Source organism: Fringilla coelebs (assembly GCF_963513975.1).
Source record: "Fringilla coelebs genome assembly, chromosome: 19".
Lineage (NCBI taxonomy): Eukaryota > Metazoa > Chordata > Aves > Passeriformes > Fringillidae > Fringilla > Fringilla coelebs.
The window spans coordinates 202,776-222,100 of record NC_140045.1 but is presented as its reverse complement, the minus strand read 5'-3'; the positions used below and the strand labels follow the sequence as shown (position 1 = coordinate 222,100).

General features: G+C 43.3%; 1 protein-coding gene across 1 annotated transcript in view; it reads left to right on the top strand.

Moving 5' to 3' along the window:
• ASPSCR1 (ASPSCR1 tether for SLC2A4, UBX domain containing) overlaps positions 1 to 19,325 on the top strand; it is a gene marked incomplete at its 5' end in the record, with an annotated part of 35,259 nt that overhangs the window by 4,639 nt on the left and 11,295 nt on the right. Inside the window, 9 exons of the mRNA XM_084218662.1 lie at positions 104 to 204; positions 5,294 to 5,351; positions 6,144 to 6,217; positions 7,006 to 7,423; positions 11,880 to 12,019; positions 13,334 to 13,415; positions 14,219 to 14,285; positions 15,022 to 15,084; positions 15,374 to 15,426. Of these exons, the coding sequence (XP_084074788.1) occupies positions 104 to 204; positions 5,294 to 5,351; positions 6,144 to 6,217; positions 7,006 to 7,423; positions 11,880 to 12,019; positions 13,334 to 13,415; positions 14,219 to 14,285; positions 15,022 to 15,084; positions 15,374 to 15,426 (1,056 nt within the window). The remainder of the gene's footprint in view (positions 1 to 103; positions 205 to 5,293; positions 5,352 to 6,143; positions 6,218 to 7,005; positions 7,424 to 11,879; positions 12,020 to 13,333; positions 13,416 to 14,218; positions 14,286 to 15,021; positions 15,085 to 15,373; positions 15,427 to 19,325) is intronic.

The window sequence follows — 19,325 nt, the reverse complement described above, 5'->3', positions numbered from 1 at the left end:
CCTGTACTGATGAACAAAAAGCACCAAAATGTTTTAAAAAGTTGTGAAGAAAAAATAAGTTTTCATTCAATTTTCGGATGAATTAATTGTGGTGTTCTTATAGGTTCGGATAGCATTACAACTAGATGATGGCTCCCGTTTGCAAGACACCTTCCTCTGTCAACAGACCTTGTGGGAACTTCTCAACAATTTTGCAAAGATCAGGTGAGCAATGCAGTGAGAAAATACTTGTTTGGATGGATCTCTGCATGCCACTAATTACTTGTTATGGTGACCCAGCTAAAACCTTCAAATAACGGTGATGTTTGCATTTTCCTTGCTGTTTCAGATTTGACAATCCATAGTTTTATTATTGTTTTTTATTCCAGGAGTACCGCTCCTGTTTCAGGGCGTAAACTGGTAACAAACTGCTAAAGCTGTGAAGATACTGGGATACGTTGCAGCACCTTCCTTTTACACAAATCTGTTTGAAGTCGGGTTACTGCTAGAGATGTGTGTGTCAAGCCTGGATGATCTCGATCCCCAGTATTTCTGTGCTGCAGTTCCCTGTAGTGCAGGGGGTTCTTTTGTATGGGTTGCTGTTGCTTTTGAGGCTTGCTGTTGTGCAAGTTCTTCAAGGAAATTTGGAGCTCTCAGCAGGTTAATGTGGAATCTTCAAAAGACTGATTAGATCTTGTTTAAATGGAAGTATTTCTGGTTCTATATTTATTGAACGTGTGCATGGGTTAGAAATCTTATTATTTGGTCCAGTCTATATTGAGTGCTACCTCTTGTCTTTAGTTTTGATTTTAGAAAGCTGTATTGTTTTGAAATGTCAAGCTAATAAACTTTTCTCGGAGAGAGGCACTTCTTTTCTGTTTTTCATGGTTTGGAAGAGGAAGCCTTGAAGCTGGGACAGCCGTTCTGTTTTTAATCATGGACCATGTCTACAATGTGACATATATTCATAAGTAAAGGAACAGTATTCATGTAAATGCTAGAGATAAAAGAATTATTTTTCTTTTAATCTAGGAAAGAGGTAGGACAAAAAACACAGGTATCATTTTCCTGAGTGTTTTAAGTCCCCTCTTGTCCCTTACTATATCCTCAGTGAGGAGAGGAGTGCTTGTTGCAGTTTGGGGATTGCTAGACTGATGGAAGGTGGTAATTACTGACAATGACAAATAACCTTTGTGTGGCTTTCTCACATATTAGTTGATTTTTTTTTGGTTTAAATTTTGAGCTTTTCATATAATTTTGCTCTTTTGAAGTGATTTTATTGGTTACAAGTCATTGTAAAACTACTCGTTCATATACATGTTGCTCTTCTTAAGCTTCTAACTGCTGCAGTATGCTAAGCATTCATAACTTCAGAGCATAGCTGCTCTTTTCTGGCCTCTGGAAGGTGACTTCAGATGTTTGGATGGACTTTACAATCTTGATTAAGTTCAACAAGCAGCAAAGGTGCTGTGTGTGGTTTAGTCACAGAATCTACAGGCATCTGTATGGATTTAATGGGCTGAGTTGCTGTTCAATGTGTTTTGATTCAGTTGACTAACTAGTCAGCTAGTTGTTGATGTTTGCTGAATCCTTCTTTGGACTTTCCAAGTGGAGACGTTTTCCTGGAATGTTCGGCCGCTCTAAGTGCGTGAGGGGAAGTATTCTAAATCCACTGGAATTTCCCCTGGGTTTCCAGCATCCATCTTGGCTAATTGGGTCTGAAGAAGGTCTGGAAGCTATTGTAGGGCTGCTCCTCCTCTCAGCGTGCGGCAGTCCTTGCACAAGATGTTTACAGGCCCTGTCAGATCACTACATGAAGGAATCTAATCTGCTTGCCGTTCCCCTTCTGAAGAGCAGCACATCAAAGAGAGGACAGTATGTTTGATGTGTGTGCTTGCCTCAGTGGGTGCATGTAATGGATTAGCAGCAGCTGGAGGAGGAGCCTGCCGCTTCCAAGAGTTAGACAAAAACAAGTCTCTGGGGATCTTTGTGTGGAGTCTGTGCTGCAGAGGCTGGTTGAGGGCACAGTGTTGTTTGCCCTATGAGCAAGAGGCTTGCGTTTCTGTCTCCCACTCTTGCAGCTTCAGCAGCTTTATGGGCTGTTCTCCATAGAGCAGTTGCAATTCAGAGACTCAGAGGCATCTTTGATGGTCATTATGATTCCTCACTGCTTCTTCACTTCACTGCTTCACTGCTGCTTCTTCTATACTGGTCATTCATTCGGTTCAGATATTTCCATACGTTTTTAGAAGACTCTTCAGAGAGTTGCTTGGATTGAAGTGGAAAGCGGTTTTTGGAAAAGTGAATGAAAATAAGTTCTATAAGTCAAACTGGCTTCCTCTCTATTGGTCTTCGGTGAGGACATGTTCCACTCTACCTAAGATTTTTTTCTTTTAAATGGTTGTCATCCACCTTTCCTGACAGACAGCAGCTTGAGGTTCAAGCTTGTATTCCGTGGCCTGTTCTGTCTGCCTTTTCTGTGTTTCTGTACTGTTTCTCTGTGTCTCATCAGTCCTTTATCTTTTGTGCACCATTATTGAGGATTCATCAAGGGATACAGCTAATCTTAATTGGAAGCACAACCTATTGAAAATAAGGTGGGGATGAGTATCTTTGCGGGATTTTCTGGAGAAGTCTGAGTGCAGTAACCTGCTATGGTGTGCTAAAGGCACTCTCTGGTGATCTTTTGTTCCAATTCTCCAATTGAGACAAGATTTTTTTTTTCCCTTGCCTTTCATCATCAGGCATTGGCTTTGGGAATTGTCTCAGGTACTGCTGCCAGAGGATTGAGGGAAGTTGGAGCCTGGGTCTTTATATCACAAGACAGTGTTCTTTTGTATGAGCAACTTAATCTCTTGATTCCTGCAGGGCATTGTATAGTGTGTTTTGTTCCTGAAAGAGAATAACTAATTGCAGAATCACAAATGGAGGCAAACCTATTGTAGTGTCGGTTTGGTTGTTCACCTTGAAGTTAACAGTGTTTCATAATCTGAAACTTGAATATATTATTTTGGATGCTCTGGTGTGTCTGTTGCTTTCTGCACAATGGGATTTGTTGTGGTGGCTGGGAGAAGTGTTCTGAAATAGTGGTCTTACAGTCTTGGTACTATAACTCCCTGGAATATGTTGCAACTGGTCTGGAAGCAGTTGCTGCTGACTTTCCTAAAATAGACCTGACCCTCAGGACTGGTTTTATAGTTTGCTCTATTTGGATTTGCTCTACCTCTGGGTTTCATTGTGACTCGCCTTGTCCCATACCACTGTGCTGTTGCAAGCTTTTAACCATTTGATCAAGATGGCATATAGACTGCTACAATTAAACCAGACATCTTAGTTGTGGTTTGTGCTTAACAGATTTAGTCCCTCACATCCTTCAACTGGAAACCATTGATGTTCTCTGGCTCTTGAGAATTACTCAAAGATTGAATATCATAATTTTCCAGTGGCTCTCTCGATCCTGAGTGGCTTCTGGTTTCACTTACATGTCATTGTAGCTGAGTTTTGAGTCTCAGTTTAAATGTCCTTGATGAATTTTCATGGAATTTAATGGCTATTTCCCTTCATTTTCCACTTCATAGGCTGGTTGACTCCCTCTCAGTTCAGTTTCTTTTGTTACTTCGTGCTGGGCTAAGTTTGGTTATGCAGACTCCGGTCTTCTGCTGGGCAAGCAGGTTGTTAAAGTACAAAAGGTGATTTCCCTGTTACCATAACAGAAAAGTCTACCTGTGTCCTAAGGTGGTCTTTCCCTGCTGCCTGGGTATATTGCATGTGTGTTTGTGGAGTTCCAAGCTTTTCTAAGAGCAGTAGACAGACCGTGTAGTGTATAGTCACTTCAGACCCACACACTTCATTGGCTGAGTGGATTTTGGCTGTTACTTAAGGGATCCTTTTCCTACATAACTCCTTGACATAACTTTGTTTCTGGTAATATTGCATCTCAAAACATAAGTGTTTAAATTATGTGATGCTGAAGGCACAATGTTTTAAGCGACGGAACTCTGTTCATTAAATTCCTTTCCAGGAAAAGTCACAATGCAGCAAGCATTGATCACTGACATGTTCTTAGAGTTAACCCTGTTTCATGCCCCCATTAAGATGCTCACAGATTTAGGCACAAGATAGGGAATGTACCCTGAATGTAAAAGTGTAGGTATAAGTGATGTACTAGATAGAAGCAGTCTGAGTTTCTGCTTAAATTTTGGGACACTTGAATGCCAAGTTGATCAATGTTTTGCAGCTGCATTTAGGAGAAAGTGCAGTTATTACTGCTAGTGGGGAATTACAAACAATGCAGGGTAATATGAAGTAGAAATACCTTTCCAAAACTTCTACTTTTCACTGAAAACTACTGGAATTTTTTTCAGGCATAAAATGGCAGGCTGACTTTGGGAACTGCCTCCAGAGGTCTCAGGAGGAGATCTTATCTTGGCTGGATGAGAACTGAGAATTGCTGTGATAGGCTGTGATTGTCCTTTCCCTGTCTTTTGTATTTGATCAAATGAACATATAATAAAGCTTCTCTTTTACTGGAATGCCTCAGTATTGCTTATCTAGAGGAAGATGGAAAGAATAGTATCTTACTGGCTTTTCCACATCTCGATGCTAAGGGTCCTTCACTTCTGTCTTCCTCTGGAGGTGGGCTGTTGGGAGTTTGCATCATTGCTCATATGTGTCCTACATCACTGAAATGCTTAAATATGGCTTGATTTTCACTTTGTCTACGGTGGCAGCCTTTCATTTGGTTTAACTTGTTTCATGGTCTCCAGAATCTGAAAGTTCATGCTCTTTGTTTTTGTTTGTCTACTTTCTCTTTTCTTTTTAAAAAATGATACTAAGGCAAGTTTCTTGTCCTTAGTTGATCTGCTTTAGAGTGGTATTCAATTTTGTTTGTTGCTGTGCATATGTAAAAAGAAATTGACCTCTCCCCAGTGAATTCAGTCTAAGCCGTAGTGAAGTTTTTAACTTGGATTAAAAAGAGCAAATATAATTAAATAATGTTTCAGATTGGGTACTGAGGCACACGAACAGTGGGGAGTTTAAATTTATCTAGAATGATCACCTAATTTCAGAATTTACTTTAATTATTTTTTTTGTTTTTAAACTTTTAGGCTGTGTTTAAGGAAAAGTGAATGCATTGAAGCAAATTGTTTACTTAATGTCTAATAGTGATCCTGTGAACTGTGTAGTGGTTATTGCTGGAGCAAAACGGAGGACAGTGTTTCCTGCTGATTTCACTTTGTACTGTTATTCTGCGCTGGTTTTGGAGGGGGTAGGCTGTTCTGCAGATGCTGCAGTGTTTTGCTCTTTCTTGCAGGGAGTTGATGGAACAGGATGGTGAATTGTCTCCAGTCTGTATTTACATGCGGGATGAGGTAAGGCAGCAAAGGCCTCTCAACTGTCTCATGTCCCTAAAACATATGAAAACTTAGTTCTGCTTTCCAACCTGGAAAGTGTTTCTTTTGAACTTTCTTGAGAGGGGAAGTAGAAAAATGTTGGTCTTTTCAACGCATGACGTGTCTGTATGGAAAAAAGCTCTCTTGGAACGTAACCTTGTGCCGTTGAGACCTCTGAGCCCATAAAATGAGCTCAATGACCTATTTGTGTTTTTCTTTCCAGCTTCTTTTAAAGCTTGAGTCAAAACAGTGTTTTCATTTTAATAAATATTTGCTTTTCTCTGTTTTGATCTTTTGCTATTAATGTTTTGTATGTGGATATTATGGAATTTGCTCTCCCTAGCTGTCCCCTTTACTTCCCACTGACCTCTGTGGACAGATCGTCTTTATTCTGGAATAGGTCATTACGGACAGATAGGAGGTGTATGTGAGGAAATCATCTGTCTTGCAGCTCTCAGATGTTGCCTGTTGTTTAACTCCTGACAGAAAAGTAGCTTTGCTGTAGTTGGATCCCACTTGGATGTGTGTATGGGATGAAAATATATGTAGGTCACCTTCCATTGAGATGATTTAATAAGCTGTGAATTTGGTGAAACAGTACAAGTTGATACAGATGGATTCAGGCCTGATTTTCAACTGCAGGAGTGTGTTTTCACCTGTTTCTTGTGTTGTGTGGTGTTTCTTTGGATACAGGTTTCTTTCTATAAAGAGCTTTACATGCTTTCCTGGGAAATCAGAGGCCATAACTACTCTCCTCTGGTTTTGTTGTAGATATCAGGAAAAGATGCCCTGGAGAAGACAACACTGAAATCACTTGGCCTGATTGGAGGCAATGCCATTATCAGGTTGGGAGAAACAAAGTTTGGGCTCTTTATTTTCCCTTTCCACTCTGATGGTGAATTTATTGTATTTCAAGTACCAAAAGAAAGACAAAAAAAAAAAAAAAGAAAAAGAAAAGTCACAAGAAAAGACACCAAATTAAAACATTGCGGCATTCAGAAATTATTGCATTTGCCTGTTTATCTCAAACTGCTGCCCAGATGTGCTTAGCACAGCAGCAGATGCTGGCACTGACCAGTCATAAAAGAGCTTGTTTGTTTGTTTCCTTTTTTTTCCCTTTTTTTGTCTTCCTCCTTTGAGTGGAACAGACAATTCAAAGTTAAAAGTCTCTCAGAGAGGGTAATCAGCTAGCACTTCATTCTTCCCTGCTCTGGATCTCAGGCACTTAACTCCCAGCTGCTGCAGGCCCTGGTTGCTGCTGGGGGGTGAGTTTGGGACAGGGGCAACCTTTCTGTGATCTCCTGACCAGCTCTTTGCGGTATATACAGAAGGCAAGCAAGATTAGAAGCTAGGCTTTACAACTGACTGCTGGTTTTCTCTAGAAGGCAGTTTTCTTCCAGAGGAGTGGGTCCCTGTTCTGTTGTTCTGCACAACCCCCTGACCCTCTACCCCACACTTCACAGCAAATGGAGCTTGTTCTCTGTAAGCATCTGGAAGAAGAAAGTTGTTAAATCAGGGTGTATTTGAGTCAGCTGCTGTCTTTGTGTCATGGACACGTTGAGAATAGGGAGGGCAGTGCTAGTGCTACTAGGATTGTGATTTTATTTTTATTCCTTTTGGTGTCTTCTTCAAGAGTTGTCATGAAGAAATGCAGTTCATCTGGTGGGGAGGAAGTTGTGGGTGCCACGGTGCCTTGTAATGAGCCAACAGTGAGGCAAGGCTCTATGGAAGAAGCAATGGATGTGCCTCTACCTCAAGCAAACACATTTCCAAAGGACTCGGAGCACAGGGATGTGGCTATATCTTTAAACAGCTGCACACACAAGCAAGACTCGATTAAAGATGCTCATGCTAGCTTGGAGGAGCTGTGGCATTCCCCAGAGCCTGAGCCTACCCCATTTGTCCCTTTTTTTGGAGATGGAGAGCATCTGGAGCACTCTCCTGTAGCTGCACCATCTTCAAAGCTGCCAACAACTTTTTCAAGCCCTGGAGGTCCTTCTAAGCCAAAGAAGTCTAAGAACAGCCAAGAACTGCGAAAGGAGCAAGAACAGGTAAGGGAAAATGTATTTGCAGTTTGGGCAACAAGGGCTTTTTTTTCTATCCTGCCTTGCCTGAGGCTGTACTCCCATGAGGAAAAAGATGTTTCCAGATTTAGGACTTATTCCCTTTGTCACAGGATTTGGTGCCTTAATGACACAGTTCTGCTTGAGTTTAGAAAGGAAGTAGGAAGGATTTGAGTTTAAGAAGTTGCTGTCCAGAGTTAGGCAATAGAAACAACGCAGCTACATTAAATCACAGTCCAGAAGGTCCTGCACCTCAGTGCCACAGATTTCATGAACAAATGCCCACTTTGTTACCTGACCCTGTGACTTAATTTTCTTAGTATTGCAGATGAAGCAGAAACCTCCCATCCTGGTCCTATTGTATTTCTGCTTGCTTATAGAAGTGGTTTTTGTCTTAATCTAAAATATCTTGCCTCTGAAGTAGTCTACCTGTCTCTGTCTCCCAGAAAGACAGATTGCACATCTCACCATTGTTGGTGTGTCTGAAATCAAACTTTGTTTGTCAAAGTGCTTGAACCCATGTTGAGGTACCAGAACTGATGGCTGAAAAGTGCTGTGATGCCGTTCCAGAGTCTCCTGGGAATGACATTGAACTGTCTTTTCTGTAGGGCAGCTGTATGGAATTGAATGCCTTCAGGAAGACTGGGTATGTCTGGCAAGTAGCATAGCATGAAGTACAGGAGCTGTTTAATTAATAATTAATTAATTAATTTGTTATTGTGCACTGAGAGTTTCCCATTCTGGATTCTCAGTGAGCAGCTCTTTTCTTGCTCCTTTGGCTCATCACTGGGGCCGCCTTTCATCTTCAGAGATCCCCTTTGTTGTTTCCAACTCTTTGGTACCTCCTAGAGTTGGAGGTTTGAATCTGCTCTGGTCTGATCCAGCCAGGATTGAACAATAGAAAGCTGTAAGTAGAGAGAAAGGATGCCTGGGGAGCTTCAAAGGATGCTTAGTCCAGGAGGAATTTAGCAAGACTGTGGATGCTTTCACGTCGACGTAGAGACTCTACCTTAGTTGACTTCTTTGTGGTTGCAGCCTATTTTTGATGAGTTCTGAATTGTTGAGGAACAGAAGCCAGACCCTGGAAGGAATCTGGAGCAGTTATGGACTGCACAAGTTAGCAGAAAGAGGGCATGCCAACCTGCAGTGGTGAATATTTGAGTGTATTAGAAACATGTTTGGGTCTGCCCGATCAGTGTTATTTAACCTTTTGGAGCAGACCCTTAACGTGGAGAATTAAACAGTAGGCTGGGTTATTTGTCCAGTCCATTGCTTGCTTCAGTTGCACTCTTGTCTATGAGGGGTTTGGAAAGGAGGAGTTTCTGCTGTGTCTGGGAAGGGAGAAGAAGTGCCTGGGTTTGTGGTGGTACCCTTCACCAGTCTCGTTGCCCACACTTCTCTGTGCACTGGTGGGAGAGGCAGAGCTCCATCATTTCACTGACTCCATAGTCTGATGTGTAGCTGTGCTTTTGGGCATGGCTGAGTGGTGGTGACTGAAGGACTCACATGAAGCAATGTCTTTCTCAGAGTTGCAGTCCAGTTCAAACCACTTCTGGAGCCAGCCGCCCTTCCATTCTGAGAGCAGCTTTGGAAGCAGCTGCAGATTCTGTTGGGGGAGTTGTGTCCTTGTGTTAAACAGCATGTGATTTTGACGGCTGCTTTCAAGCCCTTTGATCTCTGGTACTTTTGCTGCTGATTGATTACATTTTGTTCCCTCCTCCACTCCTGCCATCTTCCACTCTCCTCCCAGCGGCAACAGCCAAGTAGGGCTAGCCACATGGCATCTGCTTTTTGTCCTTTTTCAGTCCCGAGGAAAAAAAAAACCCAAAACAAAACAAATTATTTTTAAACATCAAAGGTCCATTTTTGTAAAAGAATCTTCCCATTAATGCTTTGCCTGTGTGTGGTTTTTGAAGCTGAAGAGAGGCTGGATAAAATCTGTGCCGGCATCCCTTCGTTTCTTGGGCTAAAGATGGTTTACAGACAGCTGCAAGCTGACTTTGATGTCAGAATGTTAATTATTAGAAGGTAACTTTAAACCAGATTCAGCATGAGATTAGAGCTCCCAGAGGTGGTGGGGAGGAAGTGGGTCTCTGGGGAGAGCTCGCTGCTGTGGAAAGCACAATGACCCCTGTTTCACTTAAATCATAAGAGTTTTCCTCAGCTTACCTGCTTCCCTGGGAGCAGGATGGTGACTGCAGAGTGAGCTGCACTCTTCCTGACACCTGGCTTTGTCACATAGGCTGCACTTCCGTAGATGCTGCTGTGAACATACGGCTTCAGCCTCATGGTGGAAAGTGCCTGACATTTCAGCTTTGGCGGAACAATAGACTTTGAAGAAGGAAGATGCCAAACCTTAGCACAGCAGCTTTGGCTCTGGAAGAAATAGGACAGCAAAATGCACAGCTTGCTGTTTACATATTGGAAAGTAGAACATCCCTGTGGTGGCCATTTATTGTTACAGGCGATGGTTATCTTTTATCGCAGTTGCAGGAAACACTGCATGTGCAGTGGGCTGGGAAGTGGGTTAGTATTCCTGGAGTCTCTTTCATAATCATTGTGGGAAGTTAATTTTTGGATTCTGTCCACGCTTTAGGATTGTTGGAGCCCACAGCAAGAAAGAAGAGGGAACACTTAGGACTGGAATATATGTTTGCCTTGTGCCATCTTGTGATTCCCAATGCCTTGGCAGATGCCATTAACTGTCACCATAATTTGGATGGGGGCTGGCCCTTTCCCTGTGGAATCCCACTGCTGTTGGGATTAACTAAAGTCCTTGTTTGAGCCAATTCTAAATGGTAACTTCAGGATTTGCTAATGCAGAGTTTGGATACTTTGGAGTTCTCTCCATCGTATCCTAGCACCCTTCACAACACGCCACAGGATATGCCTCCTCAGTCTTTTGGGTTTGGGTTTTTTCAGAAGTCATCTGTTTTCACTACATGTTTAGAATGAAATGAAACTCAAGCCTGTTTGAGGAGATTAAAGTACACTGGGTTCTTGGGGAGGCCTGATTAATTCTCCTCTGGCCTCTGACACAGATGTGCCCTCACTGGAGCATCAGTGGGCAGTGGTTGGATCATGGTGCGACCTGCTTCCCAGCAGATGGTCCTGGGCACTTGGGGTCCTTCCTGCAGCACTGGCACCCCCACCCCACCCCGGGCCTGGGGAAAGCTGCAGCCAGGCTCCTGTACCCGCTCGTTAGGGCTGACCCTGCTCAACTTTCTAAAAGTAGCCAAAGGTCCCACCCACACAACCTCGATCTTTTAATTTCTCAAATTACCCTTTAGTGCCCACAAGTAGAGTGAACATTGCCTTGTAATTTGTGTTGTACTTTAGACAATTGAGAAGACTCCTGTTCCCAAGTGGCCAGCGCCTGGGGGAGGGGTGAGTGGATGGAGGGAGGACATCTGGGTGTTAATTAGGATTGGAAAGAGTGTATGAGAGAACGGGGAGAGAAGAAATGGGCAGCAAGTTCATTCACAGAGCCTGTGGCATTGTTAAGCTGGCAGCTGACTAGGAAGAAATGCTGGATTAACTACCAAAATTTTTGTTCCTGTGAGCCTCTTCAGCACGAGCTGTGTCCTCCTTGCATCTCCTGTAGCCTTCAGGACACCTTTGTCTGTTTGCAAGCTTTGTTCCTTTTAACAGTTTTGGAATTTAAAAAGTTTGGCTTGTTTGAGATCCAGGAGGTGTAGCTGCCTCTCCATTGCTTGACTCTGGTCATGGTTTGTATTCACACAGGCACAGCTGCTGCTTTGGGCAAAAGAGACAGTAGCCAGCCCATAGCCTTTCCTGGGGAGGTATCCATTAAAATCCTGCTGCCTGCAGAGAAGGCAAATGCTCTTGATCTCAGTGTTTGGGGCTCCGGCTTGGGTTTTTTAGGGGATTGTGGGTATTGGCTTGTTTTGTTTTGGTTTTTTCGTAAGTGCAGCCACAGCTGTAGGCTAGGCCCAGTTGCACTGGAAGGTTTTTCATCATGACACCCAGCTCTGGGCTCTGGAGGCTGGGGGAGCAGGCAGCCAGGCTCTCTGTGCCCTGCTGGGCAGGTGAGAAGGTGTCTGTGTGCAGCTTGGAGTGCCTGCTCTCGGCTCTGCTGTGTAGGGAAGGTGGCCAGCAAATGTTTTAAGTACCTTTGTTGCAGCTGATACCTAGAGAGAACTGCTCTCCTGGATCTGTGTGCTCTGGTTGCAGCAAAGGCTGATCTCTCACTTTGTAAGTGCAAAACAAAAGAGTTTCACTGTTTAAGGGATCTTTCTGCACACAAGAAACCAGGGTAAAATTTTGGAAGGTGTGCAATGAAACCCTGCAGTGGTTTAGTTTGGAGAGCTGAACAGGTCAAAAGACAGTTTGTAGATACTGTCCTTTTACTCTTTTTCAGGAACCTTATAAGATAAGCAGAGCAATGCATTTAAACTAATTAGAGCTCACTTTTTTTCTGTAGCTTGTAGAGCGTGAGCCCCTTATATGTCACCTGGACCTACTGGAACAACTTCCTGATGGCCCAGAAGAGCTTCCTGATGAATTTTTTGAAGTGACAGTGGATGATGTACGGAAACGTTTGGCACAGCTGCAGAATGAGAGGCAAGTTCCCTTTCTGCTGTGGGTGAGATTTGCTGTGTCCTGTTGTTGAGCAGAGTGACAGTCATCAACAGAGCTTGTTTTATTTTTGGCCGGTAAGAAACACCTTATCTTCTAAGTAACAGAATTAACCCTTTTTAGACCTCTTCAGAAAGACCAAGTTAGCCACAAGTCAAGACCTGAGAATGTTTGGAAGAGGCATACACACACACACATATGGAAATTATAGGAAGCTAACAATGTATTGCACTGTTCAGGTAGCTTGCTTTCAAATATTCATGATTTTACTTCATGAGACTTCAGTTCAGTAAAAACTCAGAAGAAGATAAACTGCCCTTCCTGTCACAGCACCATTTTGCTGTCTGTATGTTCCTTGAAGAAATTAATGTCATGAAAGTATTTAGTTTCAAGTGGGTCAAAGCATTCCTCTAAACATTGCAATAACTCTCCAGAACTGTGAAACAGTCTCTTTTATGCTATAGCCAAGTCCAAGTTGAACTTTTTACTTAGAGTTGATTTTTTTCCCACAGGCCACTGAGTACACAGAATACGGCCTGAAAATTGCTCTGCTGTTTGTGGGTCTGGAGTATTTAGTGGTACAAATGTAGAGTCATTTGGTTGGGGATTACTGGAATAGTGGCCCCCCAAAAAGACCCAAGTTCCAAATTTGCTGATGTTTTCCCCTTACAGCCAGGGATAAAAATAAAGGCAAGTTACACATCAGTTACTCAGATACAAAGAAAATGTATTAAAGCTGAGCATGGGATCTGTTGGGTCTAAGCTAGTTTCCTTGCTTATGGGAAAATATGTAATTGTTTTCTTTTATTTATTTTTTTCCTCTTAAATACCAGTAGATTTTTATTTTGTACCCACTATTTATTTTAATAGCCATCTACAATGCCAGTTCTTGAATGATTTGAAACTTTAAATTTTTTTCCCCCTGTTGCTAATTAATACTTATTAATTTTTTGTGCTAGCATTTTTCAAGTTCAGTAGCTCTTCTGCCCCTGTGGAGTAATCATGTCCAACCGTAGTCTCTCTCTGGTTTATTGGGTTAATAAGTCCACCTCTTCTTGAGTAGTCTAAGCAGACTTTCCTGTCCTCTTAGGATCTTTTCATGCATCTGCTCTCATGAACTTGTACAATAAAATAATTTTATATAGTATTGTTGCTGATGCTCAGTAGTTTCAGGAGGTAGGGAAAATGCTGTGAGAGAGGCATCAAACAATTGAGCAGTTCTCATCAGCCCTGCTAGCTTAATAAAGTAAAAATACATTGTAAAATTACAGGCAACTCGCCTTCTTCCCATGTCTGTAGGAAATGCCTGGAAGAAGCTCCACTGATGACAAAGTCCTTGAAGGAGTCCCAGCTGAAGGAGAAGTTGGAGCGTTACCCCAAGGTAGTATTTGTTCATTTTCCAGTCCCTCTGGCTAGTCCAAACTTGGGGATTGAGTACCTTGGGATTAACAGGCCCTTAAGCTACTTAGAGGGAGATTTTTCAAATTCCCATCCCTATTAATTGCATAACAGCTGTGCCATGTGAAAACAGCTGTACTGTAATATGGTAATATGTCACTGGTTGAGTGACAGGCAGTAGAGTTGCTTCTGTTCTGTTCCAGATGTCTCCAAACCTTTCTGTGGTGTGCACATCAGTCTGCATGACTGAGCCTTCCTGCCTGCTCTCTGTAGACATTTTGTTAGAAACTCATTGAAAGTTAAATGAGTCAATGTTACAAGTTGGTTTTATTTTGCTCGGTAACTCTGATCCTTGTGCAGTTTCCAAGTGCCATGCTTTCTGACCAAGCTGAGGTACAAAGGTCAGGGGTGTGTGAGGAGGATTCCTACTGCTGTGGACACATTAGGATGCCAGTAAACTGTCTGCACCTGTCCATAAGGGTCTGTCTTTGGTGATGGTGCATCATTTAGCACAGGGAGCTCCTGCCCTCTGATCAAGTGCTGCTGCATTTCACATCACAGGGCTTTGACGGATGAGCTCCTGTGCCCCTCTGAAAGCCAGACAGCCCTTGTTCCCTGAGGAGGTGCACAGCACTGTCAGCCAGGTTGCTTTTCTGTCCCTGTACATACCTCAGATCTCCCCATTAAAGAAAACCAACAAATAAACAACTTGCAGGTTCTGAGGCAAGGACAGGTGTTACAGAGCAGGATGAACCACTGTCCTGACGGGTGTTGTCTCTGCTTCAGGTGGTGGTGAGAGTTCGTTTTCCAGACCGCCACGTTCTGCAGGGCTGCTTCCATCCCACTGAGACTGGTAAGACCGATCAATCACATAGTGGGAGTGTGTCTGAACAGGTCACACTGTTGCCTGGCAAAATAAAGCTGCTCTGAAGAAGCAGCAGAAGGTAGTTACACTGTCCTTGTAGGGCCCTGAATGGACTAAGGAGGGACTTTGGGCTAGTTCAGTTAGCTAAGGGCTGCTTGGTGGAGATGGCAAAATACTTGTCCTTGTGTGGACAGGAAGCTGTCCCACTTGCTATCCCCTCGTTTGTGTCTAAATGATGTATTACTGGGATGTATTTGGAGACTTCCTCTCAGTTAGTGTGTAAAACATTTTTCACCCCCTTCCCCAATCCAAAACCTACCCCAAAAAGCAGGAAGGAAGAAAAAAACCAACTTCAGCAACTCTACTAAGAGAGGATGTACCTTTATGGTTCTGTCAGTTCACAAAAGGCAATCAGACCATGCACCAAGTAGTTCTTACTGTTATTACTGGAGATCCTCTTATTTTCAGCTGTCAGCCATGGTTACCTGCACAAACATTTTTGGATAATTTTGTAGGCATCCTCAGATTTTCCCAAGGGACCAGCACATCAAAGTGACTTGTTTTGTTTGTTTTTTCTACAAGAAATTTATGCAAGCAACTGTGTACTTTGGAGTAAATGGCAATCTCCATACCTTCTAGAGGGCATTTCTGCTGTTACAAGTTCTGCTGTTACATTTGAAGAACCAAATGTAATTTAGCAAACCTTTCTCTCCTTTTTCCACAGTTGGCATTTTGAGAGACTTTGTAAGAAGCCACCTTGCCGATGCAGAGTTGCCATTTTACTTGTGTGAGTGCTGTTGGTAATATTTGGCCTTACTTTATAATGCCTGTTTCTAGCTGTGGGATGTTGATGCCTGAGAGATGACCTGGAAGGGAATGCCTTCCCTAAAACACAGCTTCACAGTGCAAAGAAGGTGTAACCTGCTCCCTTAGCTGTGTTATGCTTCTGTCTAAGAGGCAGCCTCTGTGGGCATATGAATGTGTCACCCCTTCAGAGAGCAGGGATGCCTCCCATACCTCTGTTTGATCTTCTGTTGCTAGGTGGTCCTGTTTTATAACTTGTTTTTTAACTTCAGTTGTTGCACCTCCCAGAATCATCTTGAACGATGAAAGTCTGACGCTGTTTGAGGTAAGGACTCACACATGGGCTCTGATTCTCTCTGGTTTGTGCTCCCCTTAACCCTGCCTCAGGCTTTAGTTACTTTTAGAAGAAGCTGGGTAATGCTGTAGGCTTCTGCTCAGCCCAGGCTAGTGGAACCAGGTGTTTTGGAGCACAAGCTCTTCACCAGAAGAGGTCCACCTTGTGCAGCAATAGGCAGAGGCACACTGGGGCAGGGGTGGGGATTCACATTGTTTGGTACACACACTGCAGTTAACCTGGAATGTTGTTGTGAGAGCTGGGCTGAGCTGAGTGTGCTTTATCTGTAGCTGGACTAGGATAGTAAGAGATGAGACTCAGTGTGGACAGGGAACTGTTTTCAATCGCTACAGTGGGAGCTAGAGGCCATATTAGACAAAAATCTGACTTCTTTGAAATCACTACGGGAGAGTCAATGTGCACTGAGGGATATGCATTCTCTTTTGTAATTTTTCTGTAAAAACACTGAAATACAGGTGTTCAAATTCAGATTCCTGGAGATTTTTTGCAAGTGTCAGATAAGGTGCTCTTGATGTCCCTGGCCAGAGACTACTGGCTGTGGAGGTCACACATCTACATTAGGAGCAATTGAGTGATTTTGCCAGTTACTTTGCCCCAGACTCAAGCTGTTTAAAATGTTCTGTCATTCAGAACTGCATGGACCATTCCAGACTGGTGCACCAGAGATCCTTCAGAGTAAAGGCTCACTCAGCAGCAGTGAGAATTCTTGTTTGATGCCCTTGAGGGAGCAGAAAGGCTGGGGTGGGGAGAGGGATAGAGGAAAGGACTTTTCAGGCAGCATGGTGAATTAGGTAGTGATTAACATGCCTTGGAAGTTATTTGCAATGGAGTTTTCCAAGTTCCACAACTTGCTGACCAGGCCATGTGGAAGAAATACACATGCAGATGCTTTTAGATGATTGAATATTCAGACCTGTGTCTGCCTCCTGATGATCCTCTGATGCTGGTTCTGGTCTCCCTTGTTAACCTTGGTCTGTTTTCTAAAATGTTCTAAATCCTCTACTTACTGTCTTTCTTACTGTTTACTCCTTGCCTGCTTCCCCTGTCCTGCAGTAGTGTTCTTTTATTTTCTCTTTCTCAGTGCACATCTCATGTTTCTCTGGAGGTCTCCTGAAACATGACTTTTTCAGTAAAAACACCACAGGAATAATTACATCTCGTTGTCTTTGAAATAAGAAACCTTTTGGCAGGAATTTTGTTTAATCTGCTGCGTTAAAGCCTTTGTTCTGTACCTGGCACCATTACTGGTGCTTGTTATACGTGTGGCAATTTCCCGGTTTCCTAGTTGTGACATTTACTGTGAAATTCATTCTTCGTGGCAGCTCCCTGAGACATGAACACATGTTAAATTAGTGCTCTTTGAAGACTTGGAGGTGCCTTACGGGCCAGTCTTAGGGACTTCATTAGAAATCACAGCTTTGTGAAGGACCTGGTCGATGTTAGTGTCAGACATCTCCAGTCTGCAGTGGCTTTCCGTGGACTGCAGTGCTTGCTGTGGCACATGGCAAAGGTGCAAAGCCTTGGCTTTGATACAGAACTGGGGCTGCTCAAGATGTTATGCTCGAAAGTGGAGAATTCTTTGCAAATGGACTGTTTTAAGGAAAATATTTTTTCTCATTTCTCATATCCTCTCTGTCACCATGAAAGAGGAATAATGTCCAACTAAGATAAAGGGTGTCAAATCCAAACCTGATTTAACATACGTTTTTATTCATGCCATGTGTAATCACACCATAGTCAAATTAAACTAGTGGTTATGTTGAAAATTTGGGTGTAATTAAAGTAAAATGGAGTTTTTAAGCACAATATTAACTATATAGAATCTGTACGATTACTTGCCAAATGTGGAAAGCAAGTAAAATCTCATCCTTAGAATATTTTTTAGGGATTGTGACATGACATTACAAAGAGATTACTATCACATTAGTTGACAGTTGCATGGCTTTGCATTTTTGGCTTATCTAGCTAGCTCTACATAGATAAATGTGATGATGTGCAGGGAAAGTAATTTGAGCTTCATACACAGCTCAGTGAGCTCTTGCATTGATCATTATGGCTTTGCAGCAAAGTCTTAAGGTGGTGAAATCATCAGTTCATTACTGAATAGCAGTCAAATCGAAAACAGCCTCCTTCCAAAAGCAAAGTATTCAGAGCAAAATAGAGAACATCGCTGTGTACGGACCAGGGTTTGTCTGAATAACATCCAGATCTGGTCTCACATCTTCAGAAGGAACTTCTGAAAGTGCAGAGAAGGGGAATGAAGTTCATCTGAGATCTGCAATGTCTCCTGTCCAAAGAAAGACTGACTAGGTCAGGACTTGCCAGTCTGTAAAAGCTGTGACTGGAAAGGGAATAACGTGCCAAGGAGAAGCTGGAATTGCGTTGAGTTCTTGAGTATGAGTGGCATCAAGTGAGGCAAGCAGGAGCTAGAATAGATGGAAGAAGGTGGTTGGTTGTGTGTCAGAAAACTGAGGCGTAGAATTCCTTGTCACAGGGTGCCATATCCTGAAAGGATGTAGTGAATTGAGAGAAATTTGGACAAGTTCAAGGAAGATATTTAGTAAGTGTGTCTTAATATCTAGAAACCTTTTCAGGAAAGCTTCTAAACTGAAAACCATTGCTAGCTAATCACTTATAAGCAAGGATACTCTTTTTTGTTCATCTGGTTTTTGTTCACTGTTAGGGTACTGGCTGGATTGAATCGACTTCTGCTCTGCCTGTGGTTCTTCTGTCCTTGGGAGAGCTGTGTTTAATGCCAGTGGCTGTGTAGCCTGTGTCCCTTGCTGGGGGCCCTTCAGCCCTTTCAGGTCACGGTCTGTTATGGCAGGAATGATTCTGTGTGTTTATAAACATTTTACTTGGATGAAGCATCAAACATGAAAGAAACAATTCCTGACAAGAACTTGTCATGCTTTTCTGGTTCCCCAAACTGCTGTCAAAGACCACAGAACTCTGACCTGTGAGGATGGTGCCTTATCCCTGTTTGGCCTGGCTGATTGTGGGAGAAGCTTTGCTGCTGTTAACCAACGTAAATCCTTATTCCTCTTTAACTTGCAGCACATTAGTGCAGGCCCCATGCCATAATTTTCCTGCTTGGGTAAGTTTTCCCTTCTGCTGGGGTCGGGGTGCCTGGGAGAAAGGGGCTGAAGGGCCTTTCTGCTCTGGTCAGAGACAGAGACAGGTGTGGGAATCACTCCAGCTGTTGTGTCCATGCCCGCTGTGTCATTGTTGGATGCCGTGTTTGGAGGTGTCTGTCCCAATGAGGCTGCACTGCCTGAGCCTCGGGGCTCTCAGCAGAAATAAGAACGAAAGAGGTAATCTTTGTGGTACTGGGGTAGGAGGGGCAGCACTGGGGGTGGGACCTGCTCACTGCTTCTCACAGGAGGCTGTGGCCTTCCAAACTGAGAAATGTTCAGTCTGGGAAGAGGTTTCTGTGGGCCAAGGGTCCCCACTGGCTGTGGAACCGAGTGCTGTTGAGCAGGCTGTTGTGCCTGACTCTGCCCTGCGTGGGGCTAGGCTCTGTGCAGGGGGGGTTGTAGAGACCTTTCCCTTTTCATTCATCTTGTGTCCATGGAAGGGAAACGTCTTGTACTTTAGTCAGAGCTCCCCTTCTCTTCCCTGATCTGGAAGGAGGGAGGTGAAAGGACAAAGCTGTAAAGACAGGAGAGAGATGGTTAAGGTACTTTGTAAAATAATGTGCCTTTGGGGCTGGGGATAGAGGAGCTTTTGCTCTAAGGTGACCTGGCAGTACGCAGCACCCCTGTAGTGAGAAACAGCACCCCCGTAGTGAGAAAGCTTGTTCTGGAATAACAGTGTTGTGGTGCATAGGATGTGACTGTGAATGAAGTGCTGCGGAGTATGCAGTTCTT